At 37.5% G+C, this 21,743-nt stretch overlaps 1 protein-coding gene across 3 annotated transcripts; it reads right to left on the bottom strand.

The window, feature by feature from the left end:
• Positions 1–759: 759 nt before the first annotated feature.
• LOC124282083 (nicolin-1-like) lies at positions 760–21,700 on the bottom strand. Of its 3 annotated transcripts, XM_046718054.1 has the most exons (10): positions 21,411–21,700; positions 20,243–20,254; positions 17,756–17,770; positions 12,752–12,839; positions 12,420–12,520; positions 11,536–11,646; positions 10,842–10,913; positions 8,724–8,774; positions 2,649–2,753; positions 760–1,448 (listed from the first exon to the last, which is right to left on the bottom strand). In XM_046718054.1, the coding sequence occupies exons 1-10, from the start codon at positions 21,537–21,539 to the stop codon at positions 1,407–1,409; spliced, it is 726 nt and encodes a 241-aa protein (XP_046574010.1). In that variant the 5' UTR covers positions 21,540–21,700; the 3' UTR covers positions 760–1,406. The 3 variants fall into 3 exon arrangements, with proteins under 3 accessions (XP_046574010.1, XP_046574011.1, XP_046574012.1); XM_046718056.1 differs by lacking the exon at positions 8,724–8,774 and having other exon boundaries at positions 765–1,448; XM_046718055.1 differs by lacking the exons at positions 17,756–17,770; positions 20,243–20,254 and having other exon boundaries at positions 762–1,448.
• Between the last annotated feature and the right edge of the window lie 43 nt (positions 21,701–21,743).

Here is a 21,743-nt window from a genome sequence, read left to right on the forward strand (position 1 = left end):
TAAAATCCTCCGACCTCCTTCCTGTAATAAATGACTCACAAGTTTGTTTGTTGTTTACAGTCACACTCAGCTATATGGCCGCAGCCTGTAAATAATCGAGCCTGGACCAGACAATCCAGTGATCAACCACATCTGCATCAATCTACCCAATTTGGATACAATGACGTGTCAACCAAATCAGTGAGCCAGACCACCCAATCCTGTTCATCGCCTCTTACGACAAACAAGGACTAATAAGACTTTTTCAGGCAAATGATACGTCAAAAATCTATCTGTCCATTCCTTGGTGTCATTTAGCCATGATGTCCCGTCCATTTGTGAAGCCAACAGTCCAGATTCCCATCTGCTACATGTCCCACAATTCTAAAAGCTGCTAGCCATGTGACTCAGAAAACGAGATGCAACTTCAGATATTATTATCTACAGACCTAAGTCTCCCATTCTCTGTTAAAAAAACCAGCTGGTTATCGGATGATGTAGACTTATATACTTATCTCGATGTCACACTGATATATGGAACCGTGAGTACATATCTATACCACTCAACGATGAGCACATATAGGTATCTATACCACTCAAAGATGAGCACATATATACTCCCCATTAAAAGTTTAGACTCACTAGTGTAAATGTAGCCACTTACTTCAGTCAACTATTCTGAACTAGATTTTGTAAAATAATCCATACTAAAGGTACTGTTTATACATGAGCTGATGTATTGTAAAACAAATTCGTGACGTTGAAAAGGTTATTGTCATGTGTTCAATAAATGATGAAACTCGGTGAAAAATGGCGTATTTTTATCAAAACTTTACACCAAAACGCAGCTGTTCTAAAGCACGATATTTGTACGTGCTTTTCAGCAATTTGATGCATGATCCTCATGCAATTAATCTGCATAAAATTTGCAGATGATTCATCTTTGTTGTAACCATATGTACATACATAACTTATAGTTATTGACTTAAGCGAGTCTAAACTTTTGATGGGTAGTATAGGTATCTAGACCACTCAACGATGAGTTTGATGGTAGACATTCCATCCATCTGCTGTCCTTTGTCACGTGATCAATGAATGGAGTGAGTGAGTGAGTTTAGTTTTACGCTGCTTTAAGCAATATTCCAGCAGTATTATGGTGGCTAACACCAGAAATGTGATTCACACATTGTACCCATGTGGAGAATCGAACCTGGGTCTTCGGCGTGACGAGAGAAAGTTTTAACCACTAGGCTACCATACTTGGCATACTGCCCGTCACTGACTGGAGAAGAATATCCTGTATCCATGGTGACTGCCCCACAGTACAATCTGATATTTCAACAATGTTGAAACCATTTGTCTATCACTGCATAGGTGTTGAAATATGTTGGTCCATCAGTTAATGTATCTCACAGTGCTTATACAGATCACGTGTACGACAACAGATTGATGTCGTAACAGCCATCCACCTGAAAAAAAAGGGAAATAACCCAAGTCTCATATTGCAAAAATCCTCCAAAATACGGAAATAAAAAATACTTGTCTGAATGCTCTGATCACTTGTACCAAAAATTTAGAAGTTTTAATCGTGACTAGAAAGTTTTCTTGATGAGGCCTCCTATGGTAGGATCTTCACACAGCTTAACAACAATTCAATAATGATTATCTCTGACATTAATACAATATCTATCTCTGACATTAATACAATATCTATCTCTGACATTAATACAATATCTATCTCTGACATTAATACAATATCTGTATCACACTTGGTATTTAACCTTTCCAATAAACAAAGAAACCTTTATGCCAGACACTTTATTTCCTGTATTATGGATCCGCCGGTTGTGTTTGTTCAAGAATGAGAACAAAAAAATATATAAATATTTCCCGCTCAAAAAAACCCATCCTAATGTTAAGATATATGGGAGCGAGACTTCAACTTCGCAAGGCAGTTTGTTGGACACTAAAACACCTGTATCTGTTTTCAGAGACTTTAAACTGAATTATCTAACAATATTTGTGTTAGAAATCAGTGCTTCAAGCGAGTGTGAACTTGAAAAACAATGCCTTTGAAAACTCATGTGGGTTTTTGCTTTGACTGGTGAATTGTTTTTTACCCTACTGCCTTTAGGTTTTTTGAGGACAAAAATCTGTAAAAATTGGTCTGGCCTTACCCAATTCTGAAAACAATTCATTGTAAAGTTTTGGTTAAACAAATTTGATGAGGGACACTTTCCTGAGTTCAAGAGATGTAATTTGTGACTATTCTTCTTAAACAATTCTAAATACCGAAATAACACTTGTACTCCCCTCTCCTATAGATATGGTGGGTCATCCCAAAATAGAAAACAATGCAACCAAGAGTTATTTGCTGAACAAACTTTTCTAAGTTAAAATTTTAAAAATTGCTGTAATTCTTAAAAAAAAATATATCACAATGAAATAAAATGAAAGTATGCACTGAATCGCTCCTTTAGACCAAGATGGTGATACCAAAATACGACAGTAAACTAATCAATAGTTTTCAAGTTAGTGCTGGATGGACAGATGGATAGATGGAAATCCTTGGTGTAATAACACTGATTATATACTATACAGCATATCTACCTTGGCATGAAAGGTACAGTGAACATGATAGTATTTTTAGGGTTTAGTTGTTTAAGTACCTCATATCTTCCCAAGTCAACAGTTGTCTGATTGGCTGAAACAACCTCTGCCAAGGCCCACAACTCTTGAAGGTTTGCGGAGAGAGATTCAAGATTGGGCACACCCTGGAACAAAAGTAGAATCTGAATTACTAAAAGTAATGTAAATAGTACATAAATTATTGTAACAAGCAGATAGTTTCTTTAAAACTCTCATTTGTACATCAACAAAAAACAGTGAGTGAGTTTAGTTTTACGCCGCACTCAGCAATATTCCAGCTATATGGCGGCGGTCTGTAAATAGTCGAGTCTGGACCAGACAATCCAGTGATCAACAGCATGAGCATCAATCTGCGCAATTGGGTTCATGACACAACAAAACACAACACAGCAACAACTTCAAATCTAAAACATACAAAAAAGCTACAAAACAGTAATATTTCATGATCATTTTGAAATACATACAAATAAAAACTGTACACATGCATGCTAATGTAGATCTACCTGAAAAGACCTTGATAAGAAGAAAGTTCATTAATAACACTATTCTAATCTGTTCTTCTGTGTTAGAAAAACTCCTCCTTATATTTCCTAAGTAAAAGCAACTGGATCTCAAATACCACATGATATTCTGTTTCATTCTGTAGAATCACAAACCAAATGACATATATCGGTGCTCAATGGTGGAACTAGAGTTAAAGTAAATGTATTTATATTGCTGTTAACCTCTTTCATGTGGTATTCGGGATTCCTTGGCCATGAACATCATTAGCTGAAAATTATTTTCACTTCTAAGTACAAAATATTAACTGGTCCTACTTGAAAGAGCCCTAGCATTTGTATTCCAGGGTGCCGTTGTTCAAAACAACCTTAGCGCTAAGGCTACCTTAAGTCAGTGTTAAAGTATGGGAGTTACAGTCACCTTAGCGCTAAGATCACTATGTACAACGGCAGCCTGATGCTTTATGGAAACTTAAAGGTAATGCCACTATAAATCTATTATAATGGTTAACAGTAAATTCCCCTGAAATGGTCATAATATCTAACTGTAATGTTGCAGTTTTAATACCAGTTTCTCAGTCACTGCTCTCTCACTAAGGAACTGATAAATCATTTTTATTCATTTTCAGAATTTATTTTTCTTTTTTTTTAAGGGTGTTTGGGAGAGAGGCAATGTCATGTCATGTGATATACAGCTTTGAGAAAATAGCTTCAAAATTTTAGCTATATACAAATCATGTAACATATAACATAGTATACCATAAAAAGAGGGATTTGATAAGACGACATAGACTAATGTTTAGTCTATGAATTAGTGTTGGGAATTGGTTGAAATCTCACAAGTGATGATTGCTTCATTACCAACGAACAATCATTGAAAAAAATTGGTTAGCATCATTTTACAGATTTTCCTATCCAGGTTGTTATTGCAGATATGTATAGCATGATGCAACTTGCTACTTTAAAGTGATGACTAATATATCATGAACATAAACTTCCTTGAGTCTTAGAGAAATATTCAGTCATGACTTTTCAGTTAGTGAAGTGAGTTTTCTAAGAAATAAACATGTTTCCAGGCCCTGACAACTTCGAAGATATGTTCCATTGTCAAGTATTTCAATGACTACAAAAGTAGTTCAAAAATCGTTTATGTTCGATTATGAGAAAATGTGATCGATTGTTTTGTCGTTTGGTCACTGCGACCAATCTTCAATTATTTCAATTAATCGGGAACACCACTACTATGAATATATATAATTTTGATAAAAACAAACAATTTCCATGTAAACTGCAAAAGGAGCCCCAGTGAGATGGGAGCTTCAGAAACTGAACCTGTGGAAATGTGCTTCATTTTGGGCTTTAGTGTTGCAGGGAGGGCTGGGTGGAAGAGAAAATAATATGCTTGAGAGAATATGAGACAGACCAAAGACGACATTAAAGAGAATTTTACAGACAGATCTAAATCAAAATAAACATGTCACGAATATCCCCTTCATTCATTAGAAGCTTTATGTTGTAACTGAGCAACTGAAACGTTTGTAAAATTGGTAGGCGCCAGTACAACTAGCCAGCAAATATGTCAATAATGAATTGGGCACCAGACATGCACCTGGGATATATTTAGAAATACAAACATTTCCATCAACAGCTAATATGCATACAAACTAAGAAATATTGAACATTATATGGTCTGGGAATGAACAGAAAGACAGGGCTTATTTCTACAACCATTAGCCAAGTATTACTTCTAAATTCAGAGCTCCAGGTAGGATTTAGCTCATGTGGGTACTGTACCCACTGTATTTTTGGGGAGTGGGTATTATGAATGTTGAGTGGGTATTTCATTTTCCGTTACCCACTGCTTTCAAATATGTGCGTATTTCAGTCAGTTTCACCTAAGTATTACGTCATTGAGTAAGTTTACTAAGCAGGTATGTTCCGCCTCATGTCATACCTACTCAAAACCAACTTAAATATAATGGAAATGTTTCATACAAATCACTCATCCTATACTGACAGTACAACACTTGTCCTATACTAACAGTACAACTTGATAGCAATCAATGTCTTTTTGATTACACAAGAGATTTTTATAAATATATTCTGTACGCATTTGTTTTAAACTTTTTGCGTATCTAACATTTTAAATGCGTAATTGGTACGCAACAACTATTTTTCAAAAAAGCGTAATTGGAAATTTTCTATGCGTATTTTACCCGGATACGCAGCTTATCTGGGCCTCTGAAATTGTAAAGTGCAGACACATCAATCCAGTGATTGACATCATGAGCATCAAGTTACACAGCTGAGGTACGATGACATGCATCAACCAAGTCAGACCACTTGATCCTGCCTCTAACAACAAGCAAAGGTTGTCAAAAACAACCTCTAACCCAGGTCAAGGGGTGTTCTGTGTTGACAGGTGACTATGTAGAGGTTTGGGTTGGCACGAGGCCAAATTTGCTATCTTGGTACCTGACCCCATACATAGGTATCCACTGTTTTGTCTCAAGTGTTGGGTACAAAATGTCCAATTTGGAATTTATCGACTAAAGTGCTTGCAAACTATTTGATACCCACATAAAATTATCTGAGAATGCATACATAGTTGCCTATGGCTGTTCTATCTTTACTACAATGTAACGTCAGAGGTAATGCTAACATGGTAAGGAAGAAGTGGGAACATTAGTAACTTGTACTGTAACAATGGAGTTTTAGTGTTACTGTTATTGAACAATGTACCACGTGACTAGCCATGGTCCGTCCAGGTAGTCCTGCTAATACAAGTCCCACCCAAGTACCTGTGTTACCTGTCACTGCCGTAGTAGAGATACCTAAAACTGCAGGGGTTCAAAAAAAAATTTAAATGCCACTTTAAGAAAGTAACTTGTCCTGACTAATTATCCACTTGCCCTGATTTTATGACATAATTATGATGATGTAATCATGGAAGAAGAAATCAACATGGTATTTGATGTTAATGTTTACTGGACTATTTATTGAAAAGTGATAAATAGCAAAGAAAGATAACCGACCTATTTCATTATCATTGCGAAATTTAATAGCTACATTTTGAGCAGATATGAAATTAAATCAAAGTTTATTTGCAGTTTGAAACCATAAGTGGAAATTATCTAGTAGCCCACGGACAAGTAAGATACCATTATTTGATTGCCCGAAATGAAAACTGACCTGTCCCGGGCGTCGGGCGATGGGATTTTTGAACCCCTGAACTGTCTACACTAAACTACCTGGGACAGTGAGAAAGGCTACAATATGTACAATGGTATTAAAAAATGTGATTTCTTATCTAATGAATGACACAAGATCAATACATATTGCTGTTCTGATCTGTCACATCAATACATATTGCTGTTCTGATCTGTCACATCAATACATATTGCTGTCCTGATCTGTCACATCAATACATATTGCTGTTCTGATCTGTCACATCAATACATATTGCTGTCCTGATCTGTCACATCAATACATATTGCTGTTCTGATCTGTCACATCAATACATATTGCTGTTCTGATCTGTCACATCAATACATATTGCTGTTCTGATCTGTCACATCAATACATATTGCTGTTCTGATCTGTCACATCAATACATATTGCTGTTCTGATCTGTCACATCAATACATATTGCTGTTCTGATCTGTCATCATCTGTTCTGATCTGTCACATCAACACATATTCACATCAATACATATTGCTGTTCTGATCTGTCACATCAATACATATTGCTGTTCTAATCTGTCACATCAATACATATTGCTGTTCTGATCTGTCACATCAATACATATTGCTGTTCTGATCTGTCACATCAATACATATTGCTGTTCTGATCTGTCACATCAACAGTGTTCACGAATAGCGTCTGAACCTCTGACAAATCTGGCAGATTCGCCAACGGTCAGACAGAAGTCTTCAACCCGCCGGCCCCAGTGTCTGACTGTATATTTCACAATGACTTTGACTGAAGTTCTTTTATGTGACATGTGACACTTCCTTGCTGTTTATAAATCTTATGTTTGTTAATAATTTCAAAGCCAATTATAAGAAATGTTAAATCTGTAATGTGTGTTTAATTTTATTCTATGGGTCCTGTCAATTTTCAATGGGTCAGACAGACATCGGAAACTTACAGGACCCATTGTCCTGTTACTTTGAAACACCATTCGTGAACACTGATCAATACATATTGTTGTTCTGACCTGACGCACCCTGCTGTTCCAAACAATTGCATATGAATTCTGAATGCATACATACAAAATACTGTAACTATTATGAAATTGAAATGCTCTGTAGCTCACCTAAATTTGTCAATATGGGAAAGGAATCTGTTGATAAGAGTAACAAGTGTTACTGTACGCTCAACATAGGCTCAGCTCAGCTTATATAAAGTAAACAACACACTGATAACAAGTCAAGGGCTAAAGTCTGATTGATTCTAGTGATTGCGAATAACAAATTGAATTCATGAAGGGATACAGTTTGATTCAAGGAATACATAAGTGAATCGTAACAGCCCTTACACTTACTACATATTGGTTTTCATAAACATTCCTAAACAAAAGGGTACATCGGATGTTTTCAGTGCCATAAAAGCCACATGTAAAATCAAATCATAAATATGTGTGCAGCTTAAAGACACCATAGTTGGGATCACCATGCACCATTAAAGGCCTTATATATATATATATATACTAATTAGTGGTTAAAGCGTTCGCTCATCACGCTGAAAACCCGGGTTCGATTCCCCTGCATGGGTACAATGTGTGAAGCCCATTTCTGGTGTCCCCCGTCGTGAAATTACTGGAATATCTATCACTCACTCACTCACTCACTCACTCACTCGCCCACCCACCCACCAACTCAGTGATACTTAACCAGTCATGGCATCACGGATTAACTGTAACACTGTAAGAACTCAATGTTCTTTAACTTCCTTTGAACCATATAGTTTAAGGGGAGACTGTAAGGTTTTCAGTGTAAGGTAATGTTTACAGTGGATTGACAAGCAGACCTGCAACAGGAGCTCCAATATGATATATTTCTGTTAGAAGATCTGACGACCCTCCATAAGACGAAGCATCAGTTGAACTTTCTTATCAAATTAGCAGCATGGCTTTTAAACTTCTCCAGGATGAGTGTTGTAAGCTATCAGGAAAGCATATCTCACACTGTATAATGAATTCAAAAAGCCAATGAAACAGGATCACAAATGGCGAGCCATTGACACACATACAAAGGAATATCATCAACAGAATTTTGAGTTCTTAGAGCTTTTCTTGTATAAAAACAAAACTTGAAATTGAGGTGCTGAAAGAAAAGAGAGAAATCTGACATTTGATTGGTTTGCATCCTTGGGGGTCAAAGTCAAGGTTTCACCTTGAACAACACTCCATAGAGGATTTGTCGGATCTCAAACAGAAAGGTATCACATCGGAGTACAAGACCTCACGCTGATGAGATCAGGAACAAGCAGGGTGGTGCAGCACGTCTACTGTGAAGCTGGTGATGTGGTGGCTAAGCCGCTATCTAAAAGCCACTATCTAGGTCGGTGAGGGAGGACCCATGAACTCTTACCCTGGCAACCCTCTTCCCTGACGCTGCAGGGGTCAGAGGTCGTTGTTCGGGCTGGAAGGAACAGCATGCAGTGCTCTTGTGACATTTCATCATAAAATACTGATGTGAAATATATAGCATTGTCACGTGTTTCTCAGCTTCCTGTTTCGGTACATGTGTACCTTCAAACCGTCCAACATCGGCCCTATTTTGTTAAACTGACTGACTGACTGAGTTTAGTTTTACGCCGCTTTTAGCAATATTCCAGCAATATCACGGCGGGGGACACCAGAAATGGGCTTAACACATTGTGCCCATGTGGGGAATCGAACCCGGGTGTTGGTGGCGAATTAACGCTTTAACCACTAGACTACCCCACCGGCCCTATTTTGTTAAAATCTGGGGGGGGGGGTGGTAATACTGGTGTCTATGAAGTAGCAGGATTCCTATTGGGGTTGAACGGGTTGTTGTCGGCATGGGTACTACAGATTTGTACCCCAGGTGCGTTTCTGCATACAGAAAAGAACCCTTATAGCCAAAATGTGAACACAGAGACGTACCCATTCTGCACTGTGTTATTTTCTTGATCTGAACTGTCATACTGTTGTATTAGATATATTTGATTGTGTTACATAAGATATAGGCATACACAGTATCAACTTTTTGTGATGCACAACTGTCCACTCACAATCAGATTTGTTTAAGATACATTTCTGTATACAGAAACATGCCTGAGGTACACATCTGTAGTATCTGTGCCGAATACCTGGTAATGAACATTCAATTCTAGTGATCGCAAATATTGAATTGAATTCATAGAAGGATACGGTTAGATTCACTGAATACGCGAGTGAATCGTGACAGCCCAAGTCAAAAAGGGTCTTACTTGACAATATGGTATCTCACTTGAGAAAAGGCAAGGAGAAACTTTGGGCGTAGAATTATTTTGCAGTTGGGTAGTTTTCCTGCAGTTAATAGGGCCTAGTTTTAAATAAGGTGTCTCGCTGAGGTGAAGTGGGAAGAAGGTTTTTTTTCCAGTAGAGCAGTGGGTCAAGCAGGGGGATGCGAAATAATAGGGGGACCAACCTTGTGGTAGGTGATCAAAATGGGTATCTGTGAAACTACAGTTTTCATTTCATTTTGTAAAATAAATTAAATATAATGCCACATTTTCTGCAAAACATTTAACTTTCTGGTGACAGTATTCAATATATTAAAGAAATATCATTATATTTCTATCAGGTGCTTCATATTCTAGCTCTATCACATCTAGCCTGTGCAGGATAAAAATGCACTATTCTAGGAAAGATAATAAAACGGTCAAAATTATGACCCAAAGCAATCGAAAAAACATCTGTCAAGGGTTGTTAAGATTTGACATGCATGAGGCAGTGAGGTCAGGCTATTCACCATGGCAACCAGACCAAAATACTGATATTAAGTGCAGTTAACCTCTAAACACAATACATATCATGACAAGACTCATGGTCACAAGAATTATCTCCCCTTTATAACATCACAAATTCATTATGTCCCTTTATAGCATCAAATATCAAGCATTATCTCCCTTTAATCAGTTAAAGATGACTCTCACATACATGAAAAACTAACTGTGGAACATTAACTTTCTTGAAATACAGAAAAACCTGCAGCCAAACAAAACAACCAGTCCCAAGGCAACATCAACACACTGTCCAATGAGATATGATATTATGAATACTTGATGGTACCGATGCATATATGTCTGAATTAATGATTTCACAACTTCTGCGTTATCTGCCCATTCAAACAATATGGTAGAATCAGATACTAATGCATTGTTAAATATATCATACAAGTTCCCGAAAATGTGGAAAATCATGAATGTTTACTTCCCCTTCCACAATTAAATAGTCAAAATCAACTTGCCAAAAGTTTCAACATACTTATCCTTCTCTTATCAATTTTAATTAAAATCATTTCTCTTGATACAAAGATCTGGGAAGAAGGCAATAACTGGTGAACTTTCTAATTAGCCAATTAGCCAAAAATGTAACATGTACATGAGGCAGCATGGTTAAAGGATGGTATCACAGTGTACCTAACCCTGCAGTGAGCTCGGCCGTGTGACCTTCAAGCAAACATTGGCCGTGATCTTACCGGAATCTTTCTGTCACTCGGCTCTGTTGGTTCCTCTGTAAGCCAGGCGGGTAGGGGAACGCTTCTTGGCACCTAAACGACACAAGGTACAATCAGTAAGTGAGAGGGGGAATCATTGTTTTCACACTGTAGGATTTAAAGCCATGAACATTCTATCCTGGCTTGCCAAAAGGTTGCAGCTCTGACAACTGGTGTCATAGATTGTTTTTGTTTGCTTTTTAAAGCTACACTCAGCACTGTTCTAGCTATATGGTGGCAGTATGTAAATAACTGAGTCTGGACAAGACAATCCAGTGATTAATACCATGAGCATCAGTTTATGCAGTTTGGATACAACGTCAATTGTCAACCAAGTCAGCGAGTCTCATACCCCAACCCGTGTCACCTCTTACAACAAGCATGGGTTCCTGAGACCAATTCTAACCCGAATTTTCACAGGTACTGATGTCATCGACACATGTAATATCATAGGTGGATCCAGAAGGGGGTGCAAGGGTGAAAAACACACACACACACGACCAGTCCAGGGACCAATAGGTACTATATTTAAATGTCTTTTGGTATGACGTGGTTGGGGATCGAAACGGCGACCTTCCGCTCTCCCAGGCAGAGGCTCTTACCACTACACCACGGAGGTGATCCCTATATAGCCTAAACACAGTAAAGTAGTTTCAACACACAACTGTGCACCCACCGCTGACGTCCGGAACACCTTCAGCTCCTCTAGTTTGAAGTCTCGCCACACCGGCGACGGCTGCTGCAGGATGAAGCGTAGTGCGGTCAGGTTCACCAAGTCAAACAGAAGCTGGGGAGAAAAGAATTCGTTACAGAATGCAGGGTGTATAGACTAACACTTAATTTCTTATAATTTTGACACAAATAAGTCCTTTTTAAATGAAAAGAAGACCCAATGGGACAGGAGATTCAGAACCTGAGGAAATCATTTTGGGCTTTAGCATTGCATAAAGGGATGGGCGGAAAGGAAAATAATTCAGTTGGGGACTGTGAGACAGACTAACAGGGTGTACATCGTCAGGAGAAATCACTGCAACCGAAAGTCATGTTTAAGTTATAACTGATGATGTCCATTAATTGTTTTCAGAAAAGAGTATTATGATGTACACTTTCTATTTGACAATGTAATTTTGAATGCACATTATCACATAGAAAAACGCTCTCATGACTCCCTTTGACTTGTAAACAAAATTATAAACGACTCCAGTATCTGTGGACATGAGTTAGCACATATCAGATGGACATTAGTTAGCACATATTATGAATGGGACTTTGTTTTTTAAGTTGTATAAGTCCTCAAAGTCATGACTATATTTTAACATGGGACTTGTTCTTGGCCAAACACGCCACCACCACCACCATCATCATCATCATCATCATCATCATCATCATCATCATCATCATCATCATCATCATCATCATCATCATCATCATCATCATCATCATCATCATCATCATCATCATCATCATCATCATCATCATCATCATCATCATCATTCTCATCATCATCATCATCATCATCATCATCATCATCATCATCATCATCTCAAAACACTGACTTACATGTTTACGGGTCAGGCTGAAGTAGTCCTGGGATCCGGACTCTGTGTGTGGTCTGGGCATCAACTTCATGCGACGCAGACATGTCCGCCATTTCAGTTCACCTGGATCAAGTGAAGCACATGCAGATAGATGATAGATTCTGTCAGACGAGCAAGAAACACTGAATATTTCTGCAATGACTGTATCAATTTGGCACAATGAAATTCTACAGGCATACATGTAATTTGAAAGCAAAGTATTTGTACTAAATACTGTGGCCAATTTCAACCCCGGGGCGCACGACATATTGCAGGGAATAAAATGTTTTTTAAAAACGAAATATATCAACTCACCTGGTTCTCCATTGTTCTCGGCTGAGCGGAACTTGGCTCTGAGTGTGAGGATGCCGACATAGTGATTCTTGAAGCGTATCTCCCCCACCTGAAGATCATACAGAGTACTCAAATACACACCAGTATGAAATCAGACATGAACAAGCACATACCTAACATGCACATACTGACAGTGATAGAGTGAGTGAGTGAATTGTGTTCCATACCTGCATTGTCAACAATACTACAACCATGATAGCCAGCGTACAGTATTTAAAGGAGAGATTTTTATGGATGTTAACTTCTTTATTTTCTCAAAATAAAGAAACTGACATCATCTTATCACCTGATGACGGAGTAAGGATATACTCCGAAACGTGTTCCTCAACATGAAGAAGTTGACATCATCATATCACCTGATGAAGGAGTAAGAATATACTCCCGAAACGTGTTCCTCAACATGAAGAAGTTGACATCATCATATCACCTGATGAAGGAGTAAGAATATATACGTGTTCCAAACATGAAGAAGTTCCTCAACATGAAGAAGCTGACATCATCATATCACCTGATGAAGGAGTAAGAATATACTCCAAAACGTGTTCCTCAACATGAAGAAGTTGACATCATCATATCACCTGATGAAGGAGTAAGAATATACTCGAATTCAAGCGTGTTCCTCAACATGAAGAACGAGTTCCTCAACATGAAGAAGTTGACATCATCATATCACCTGATGAAGGAGTAAGAATATACTCCAAAACGTGTTCCTCAACATGAAGAAGTTGACATCATCATATCACCTGATGAAGGAGTAAGAATATACTCCGAAACGTGTTCCTCAACATGAAGAAGTTGACATCATCATATCACCTGATGAAGGAGTAAGAATATACTCCGAAACGTGTTCCTCAACATGAAGAAGTTGACATCATCATATCACCTGATGAAGGAGTAAGAATATACTCCGAAACGAGTTCCTCAACATGAAGAAGTTGACATCATCATATCACCTGATGAAGGAGTAAGAATATACTCCGAAACGTGTTCCTCAACATGAAGAAGTTGACATCATCATATCACCTGATGAAGGAGTAAGAATATACTCGAAACGTGTTCCTCAACATGAAGAAGCTGACATCATCATATCACCTGATGAAGGAGTAAGAATATACTCCGAAACGTGTTCCTCAACATGAAGAAGTTGACATCATCATATCACCTGATGAAGGAGTAAGAATATACTCCGAAACGTGTTCCTCAACATGAAGAAGTTGACATCATCATATCACTGATGAAGGAGTAAGAATATATGAAGCGGTTCCTCAACATGAAGTGACATCATCATATCACCTGATGAAGGAGTAAGAATATACTCCAACGTGTTCCTCAACATGAAGAAGTTGACATCATCATATATCACTTGATGTTCCTCAAAGGAAGTACATCATCATATCACCTGAAACGTGAAGAAGACATATCCTCAACATGAAGAACATGAAGAAGTTGACATCATCATATCACCTGATGAAGGAGTAAGAATATACTCCGAAACGTGTTCCTCAACATGAAGAAGTTGACATCATCATATCACCTGATGAAGGAGTAAGAATATACTCCGAAACGTGTTCCTCAACATGAAGAAGTTGACATCATCATATCACCTGATGAAGGAGTAAGAATATCATCATATCACCTGATGAACGTAAGTTCCTCAACATGAAGAAGTTGACATCATCATATCACCTGATGAAGGAGTAAGATATATACTCAACGACATCAAACCGTGTTCCTCAACATGAAGAAGTTGACATCATCATATCACCTGATGAAGGAGTAAGAATATACTCCAAACGGTTCCTCCGAAACGTGTTCCTCAACATAAAGAAGTTGACATCCATACAATGCTTGCCTTTATGTGGATCAGTTCTAAATGTCGTTCAAAGATTTTATACAGTAACAAGGTGTATTTCTGCAGTATTTGGGAGTTTGTAAAGGTTGCACCTTGATGTATACAGAAGGAAAAAGGTTAGGAATCATGAATATTTGAGGGGATATATCTTGTCCTGTAGACTGAGTACAAAGAGTTTCAAATAATATCCACCAAAATATTTTTGATCCTGAAAAAAATTGGTAACTATAAGAACCAGCATTTGATATCAGCACAATGTGTATAGCCGCACATTTACTGTGAATAAAATTTTTGTTTACAGCCCCCTAAAATGAACTTTGAAATTATTGGATATTGAATCTCATTAATATCAGGTGTAGTCTGATGCAATACCACTCTGCATTATCTGACATCATCTTAAAAAATTATTCAAAAAGTCTGACCCGTGAAGATCCGGGGTAAAATTGGTCTTCAGAAACCCATAATGCTTGTCGTAAGAGGCGATTAATGTGATCGGGTGGTCAGGCTTGCTGACTTGGTTGACACATGTCATCGTATCCCAATTGCATACATCGATGCTCATGATCACTGGATTGCCTGGTCCAGACTTGAATATTTACAGACCGCCACCATATAGCTGGAATATTGCTGAGTGCGGCGTTAAACAACAACCCAACCCAAACACCAACCAACCGATCAAAAAGTCAAATGGAACAAGCATGGCAAGCATGGGTTGCAGAAAGACCGATTCTAACCCAGATCTTCATGGGTTCATATCTATAAGTTATTCTCCTCATGAAGCTGAAATGGACAATGTGTCAGGTGAATACACATCAACAACAAAGCTCTAAGAATACGATACATTCTACTTGTGTGTGTCACACAACAATATAAACATGGCAGTGTTAGTCACGAGGTACATCAGGCAGATACGACACTGATAAGATGATGATGCTTTACCTGAAACTCAAAATGAAAAACAAATTCCACATCTAGTTAACAGTGTTAAATAAAGTAGCTAGTTTGTAATGAAGAGTTACTACCTACCTGACCAACAGCTATGAGAAAATGTCTTCATGATTTTGTTCATTGCATATGGAACAACTCAAAATATCATTAAAATCTGTCTTAGTGCATCCTATCCCTACACAAAGAAGTAACATTGGCTAAGGTATGATTGAAAACAATTAGAATATTTTTTTTTCAATCACAGCCTGTTACCTTCCTGACAGGTCTAATGGCTAAGTTCAAATTTTACATTGCATTGGCCACATTGCATGATCTTATTAGGCCAGACCAATTTTATTTCTTGTTTTATGGATCCGCCTGTCATATTTTTTCAAGAATAAGAAAAAAAATTAAAATTAATTTTCCCCGCTCAAAAAATAAAATCCTAATGTTTTTATGGGCCAAAAATGTAAACTTACAAGAAAATTGTTTTTAAATTGTTTTTTCCCCATATACACTTCATAAATTGCCAAAAGTAAAATACTTTGAGTATTTAGAAGGAATATTACTTTGACTGGTGATTTTATTTTTATTTTGTTCCCTCCTGCCTTTAGGTTTTCTGAGGACAAAAATCTGTAAAACAAGAAATAAAATTGGTCTGGCCTTATCTTCAACTTCATGTCATTCATCCATGACATAAAAAGATATGTGGATTATTCTTATCATCAAAGCAATGTTTACCGTCATCAGGATAAAAAATTCTTAAGACATTTAAGGTTAATGGATCCACATCCCATGTGTAAGGCCCAATTGTTAGAAAAATTATACCAACACCTGTCAACAGTGCTGTTACAGTAGGTCTCACTGGTTTGACAAACATAACCCAATACTTCAATAGCTGGAATTTCAAATAGGCAAAACACATACCACATACTGAGAATTATTTTGTATCATATCTATCTCACTAAAAAGATAACACGGCTTTGGTAAAAGTTCAAAAAATGAATAATTCTAGCAAATGAATTAAATCCATAACACACAGTAGAAGACTAACTACCATCACAAAAACCAGGTCCCATTCAAACCAACACAGAGAAACCAAATACAGTTAGAATCACTTCTAGGAAACTTAAGCCAGGGGCTCTGTAGCTCACCTTTCACAAATCAACATACACTGAACTTGAAGTTAAGGATGATACAATGTATTTTGTAACTGCACCTACGCACAGATCATTTGATATTTTGTATTCTGGAAAGGCAGAGGGCCTGGATTTTCTATCTAGACTGGATACTGTTTTCAAGAACAACTTTAAAACCAGTCAGGGGTGGAAATAACCCATTGCCCGATGTTCGAGTCCAGTGTTTTTTTCTGTCAGGCAAGCAAATTTGTATATCACACTGTACCGGTGTCCAGTTGACTTTCCAATGTTAATTATGTTATTTATTTAAAAAATCAAGAAGAAAACGGTCGGTATAGTGGAAACATTATCAGGGCAAGTGACTTTACATGTGCCACTGTACCGGAGTACACTATCAATTTTAAAGTTATTTCCACCCCTGCCAGTTATAATTTAGGCAATTTGAAGTTCTGAACTGTGAAATAAAAACTCACAAAACTGATCTTTAAACAATGTTTTGGCAGGAGACAAGTTCCTTTCATATTTTAACGGTCTGAAGTATAATTGGTTCAAGAATTTTCCAGGACAATAAACCTTGGGATAAAATCATGGGCATCAATATCCTAGAATATGAAATGATCAGTACCTTGACTCATCAACCAGATGCTATATTGATGCAATACGAATCATACACTGTAGTTCAGAACCTACGGAAATTTTGATTAAGCATTTATCAGTGTCAGTCGTGTTACAGGATACTTCATTAATCTCAAAGAAATCTTATCTGTCTACACCTTACGGATTTTAATTTGTTGATACCTTGACAAATATTTAGCATCCCTTATTGTCAAAACTCCATGCAAAATGTTCAGGTTAACTCCAATAACAGAAGATGAAAATATTAAGCATTGTGTACTGACGGACAACACACATCAATATAAGCACATATGGCCCTTTGGGCCAGGTGAGCTAACAGAGGAAGGATAGAGAACCTATGAAGATCTATGTAACCTATGTATAGACTAACATACACATCCATCTAAAGAACAACTAGTTATATCTACATACCTTCACCCCTTCATCCTTAAAACAAAACACAAATATTCACTACAAGCACTTCACTAGACAAGGAAACTGCATTCATAGAAACATGTCTGAAGAATAGAGTTCATCATATATTTATAATCTACTTTCACACAGATATGCAGACATTGAAATGTGAATTCTTGGTTTCACCCTGGTCAAAATATTTGCAAGTCCTGGGTACTCTTGGCTATACATTTAGGGCTTCCAGAGTGACTGCTAGTGAGTGAGTGGTTTTACTCCACTTATAGCAATATTCCAGCAATATCACAGCAGGGGACACCAGAAATTGGCTTCACACATTGTACCAATGTGGGGAATCGAGCATGTTGTGACTGAGGCATCGATCTACGCAATTTGGATACAATGCGATGCATCAACCAAGTCAGCGAGCCTGACTAACACACTCGCCTCTTACGACAAGCACTGGTTGCTGAAGCCCAAATCTAACCCGGATCTTCACTGGTCATCATGTAATCCTATGTGAATCAATATTTGGTTGACAGTATTTCAACAATACCTTCTAAGGTCTCACACAGAAACCTTCGAACACAGTTCTCTTTGGGGTTCATCAACAAGTGAGTGAGTGAGTGAGTTTAGTTTTACGCCACACTCAGCAATATTCCAGCTATATGGCGGTGGTCTGTAAATAATCGAGTCTGGACCAGACAATCCAGTGATCAACAGCATGAGTGTCAATCTACGCAATTGGGAACTGATGACATGAGTCAACCAAGTCAGCAAGCCTGACCACCCGATCCTGTTAGTTGCCTCTTACGACAAGCATGGGTTACTGAAGATCAATATTCTAACCCGGATCTTCACGGGTCATTCATTAACAAGTACAATCCATACATTTTCCAAGTTTTTGCAAGCTCATAAAATAAACAGATAAATTAAAATAAAACTGCATATCAACTGCTTATTACTAAATGATACATTTAAATATATAAATAAAAACTGAGGTGTCTACATAATAACTCTTTGGTTAAAATCAGTGAGGATCAGAGAAATATGAGAATTGTAGAATTACTTTGATAAATTCATTTTAGAACTACAAAAAGATTAACAGCACCAAGGCAGAATTTATAAATTTTGTTTTATACCAAAGAAAAATATAAACAAAAATTTTGGTTAAGTGCATGTGTGAAGTAATCATCTGGCTTTGTGTATCAATCAAATCTCAGCAGACATTTTGTATCAAAACCAAACACTTTTGTTAAGTGCATGTGTGAAGTATTAAGCTAGATGTATTCATGAACAAATATGGTTGGAGCTTGGTGGAGAATGCACAAAACTTATTGACATCAGTTGTGTGTTGAATAAAAAAGTTTAAACTAAACCCACTTTGTGGTAGTGAAAACTGTTATGGTCTGGTGTGTAGATGAAAAAATATGATATGCAACAAATAGGTTTTGTTCTTTTATTGTATTTTTTAACATGACACAGAGCAATATGCCATGACAGTGGAATCTGTAGATATTCTAGTCGGGACTGGACAATCCCATGGTGGTTGACATGCAGGTAACTAGGTCTGTATGGCAGCAGTCTGTAAAGAATCAAGTCTGGACCAGACAATCCAGTGATCAACAGCATGAGCATCAATTTACCCAATTCGGATACGATGACAAGTGTCAACCAAGTCAGCGAGCCTGACCACCCGATCCCGTTTGTCGCCTCTTTCAACAAGCATGGGTTGCTGAAGACCAATACTAACCCGGATCTGCACGGATTCAGTTAACAAAGTCACTGAACCTAACAACGATATTCACTTGGTCACTACCTGCATAGGTTGTTGGGGACCTATTCTAACTCCATATCCCAAGAGAGTGACAAAAATAGGTTAAAAAATCAACATGCAAATCTGATCTTGCATACTTCTCCATGGGTTGTTGCCAATTTTCTATCAAGATGAAATAGTCATCTAGAATAATTATGGGTTTTCAGTAAATTCTACATTAAACAGCTCTAAGGTTTATCTACACCTTCAAATAGCTTGCCATTCAGCCCCAGAGCTGCAGCAGCATCACTAAGAATTCCCAAATGAGAATTCAAAATGTCCCTGTACATGTAATGGTGACTTTGAGGACACTTGCATTTTAATGACAACCAGGTTAATTAAGCGGATGTGGCTTTTTCGTTAAGTTCACATTATTGCAGCAAATGCAGTGTTAAAATACCTCAGAAATAATGAAACACACTAAAACAAACCCTATTTCGAAACAAGGGGTTTGAACAAATTGGCTCCCAAAGAATAGTCCTTGACATCATAATATTTAGGTAAAAGACAAAACGGCTGTAAAGGTACTAGAATCAAACCTGATCATTGCTGCTAATTAAAATGTGATTACACAACTTCACTGTAGCATCTGTAATATGGAGGGGAAGAGTATATCATTGCATATTGACATAACTGTAAAAAATTACGTGCATTGTAAAATTCACTCATTGCAGGAAAACTGTAATACATACCACTTCCTCATCCTGTGATGCATGAAAGACACACCAACATGGACATTTAGCAACATAGAGAAGGCAATTGGCATGGCCTTGATCATGTCGATATCAGGCTACAAGTGCACACAGACTTGTTAATATCATGTGTTGCTATACACACAACAGCCACAATATTAAGATTTTAAAAGCACTGGACAACAAGTTATGTGTGCAAATCACAACAAACAATTGAAAAATACAAAATGTCGAGTGATGTGAAAGTAGTACTGGCTAGACAGAATGATCCCACTGACAGAACTAAGACATAACCACAGAGTCTTGTAACGTAAGAAAATGGCATCAAGGTATATACTGTTACTGAGGTAGTCTTAACAATATATAACAGGACCCCAATTTTATATAGTTAGTGACAGTATACACCTTGATGCCAGTTGTTTTGCATCACAATCCCCTGTGGACATAACATGATATTTATAATAATTAGATGAATGTAGTAAACCACAGGGACAGATTATGTTTTTATGGCAAGCTTACACCAGGACGTAAAAACAAAACTCTCTGAAGCGTTAATGCATTGGACAATGTAGGATAATTAGTACAATTATATGACACATATGCGAGTGTCGCATTAACAATAACTATGTTTTTAAGAATCTAATACATCCTCGTGTCACAGGTTTTCAAACTCTTAAGAAATCTGTTCTTGTCTCGATTATCGCATGAAAAATGTAAAACATGACACTAACATATAAAAGATAACTTTATACAAAATAAAAGCCATCATTCAAGAATTTACAATTTCTGTGTGATCATGGTGATGGAAATTCCTTGTTACAACCCGTGTTAGCACTGTCGAGAACGTATGACGTCCGAAAATATCGTTCGATGATCCACTTTCAAGTGCACCATTTTGATGCCGTTACGCTGTTGTTTTTGTTTCACCAATAGCTCGCGGGTCCAGTTTATTGTTTCTGACACCCCCAATAGTAGGGGGTGTTGATACTAAACCGGGGCCTAATTATCGATTCTGACCCGCAGTGGGGGCCTGTGCACTAACTTTATTAATCAACAAGCTGAACAGTACTGATATTGTCATGCTTTAATTGTTTCAAGATACCCGCATTTCGAAGTTTGCATTTCCTGTACAAATATATTATAATATTATCAATAATGGTATACTTACCTCTGGATGAATAACATTTGGGAACGTCACGTCGAACACCTTGCAACCCGAATGAAATTCAGCCTTTGGATCACCAACAAACAACATCACTGGGTTCTTAACATTACTGTGCAATGGTTTCTCCGTCATTTTGTTGCAATTATTGTGAATTTTACTTGTTTTTAAATGTGTCAGACGATAAATTCCAATCTCCCGTGTTGTCAGGGAAGCTTTGACCAACAGAGTTGCCTCCCTTTAAAAAGAATTTCACGCACCTGTGTGAAAAGCCCCTTTTTTAATTTAACTCACATTTGATGGATGTGTTAGGGTTACTTCCGCGAATAAACTTGATGT

The sequence above is a fragment of the Haliotis rubra genome, unplaced genomic scaffold, assembly GCF_003918875.1.
Source record: "Haliotis rubra isolate DU_JTF1 unplaced genomic scaffold, ASM391887v1 Scf292, whole genome shotgun sequence".
Classification (NCBI taxonomy): domain Eukaryota; kingdom Metazoa; phylum Mollusca; class Gastropoda; order Lepetellida; family Haliotidae; genus Haliotis; species Haliotis rubra.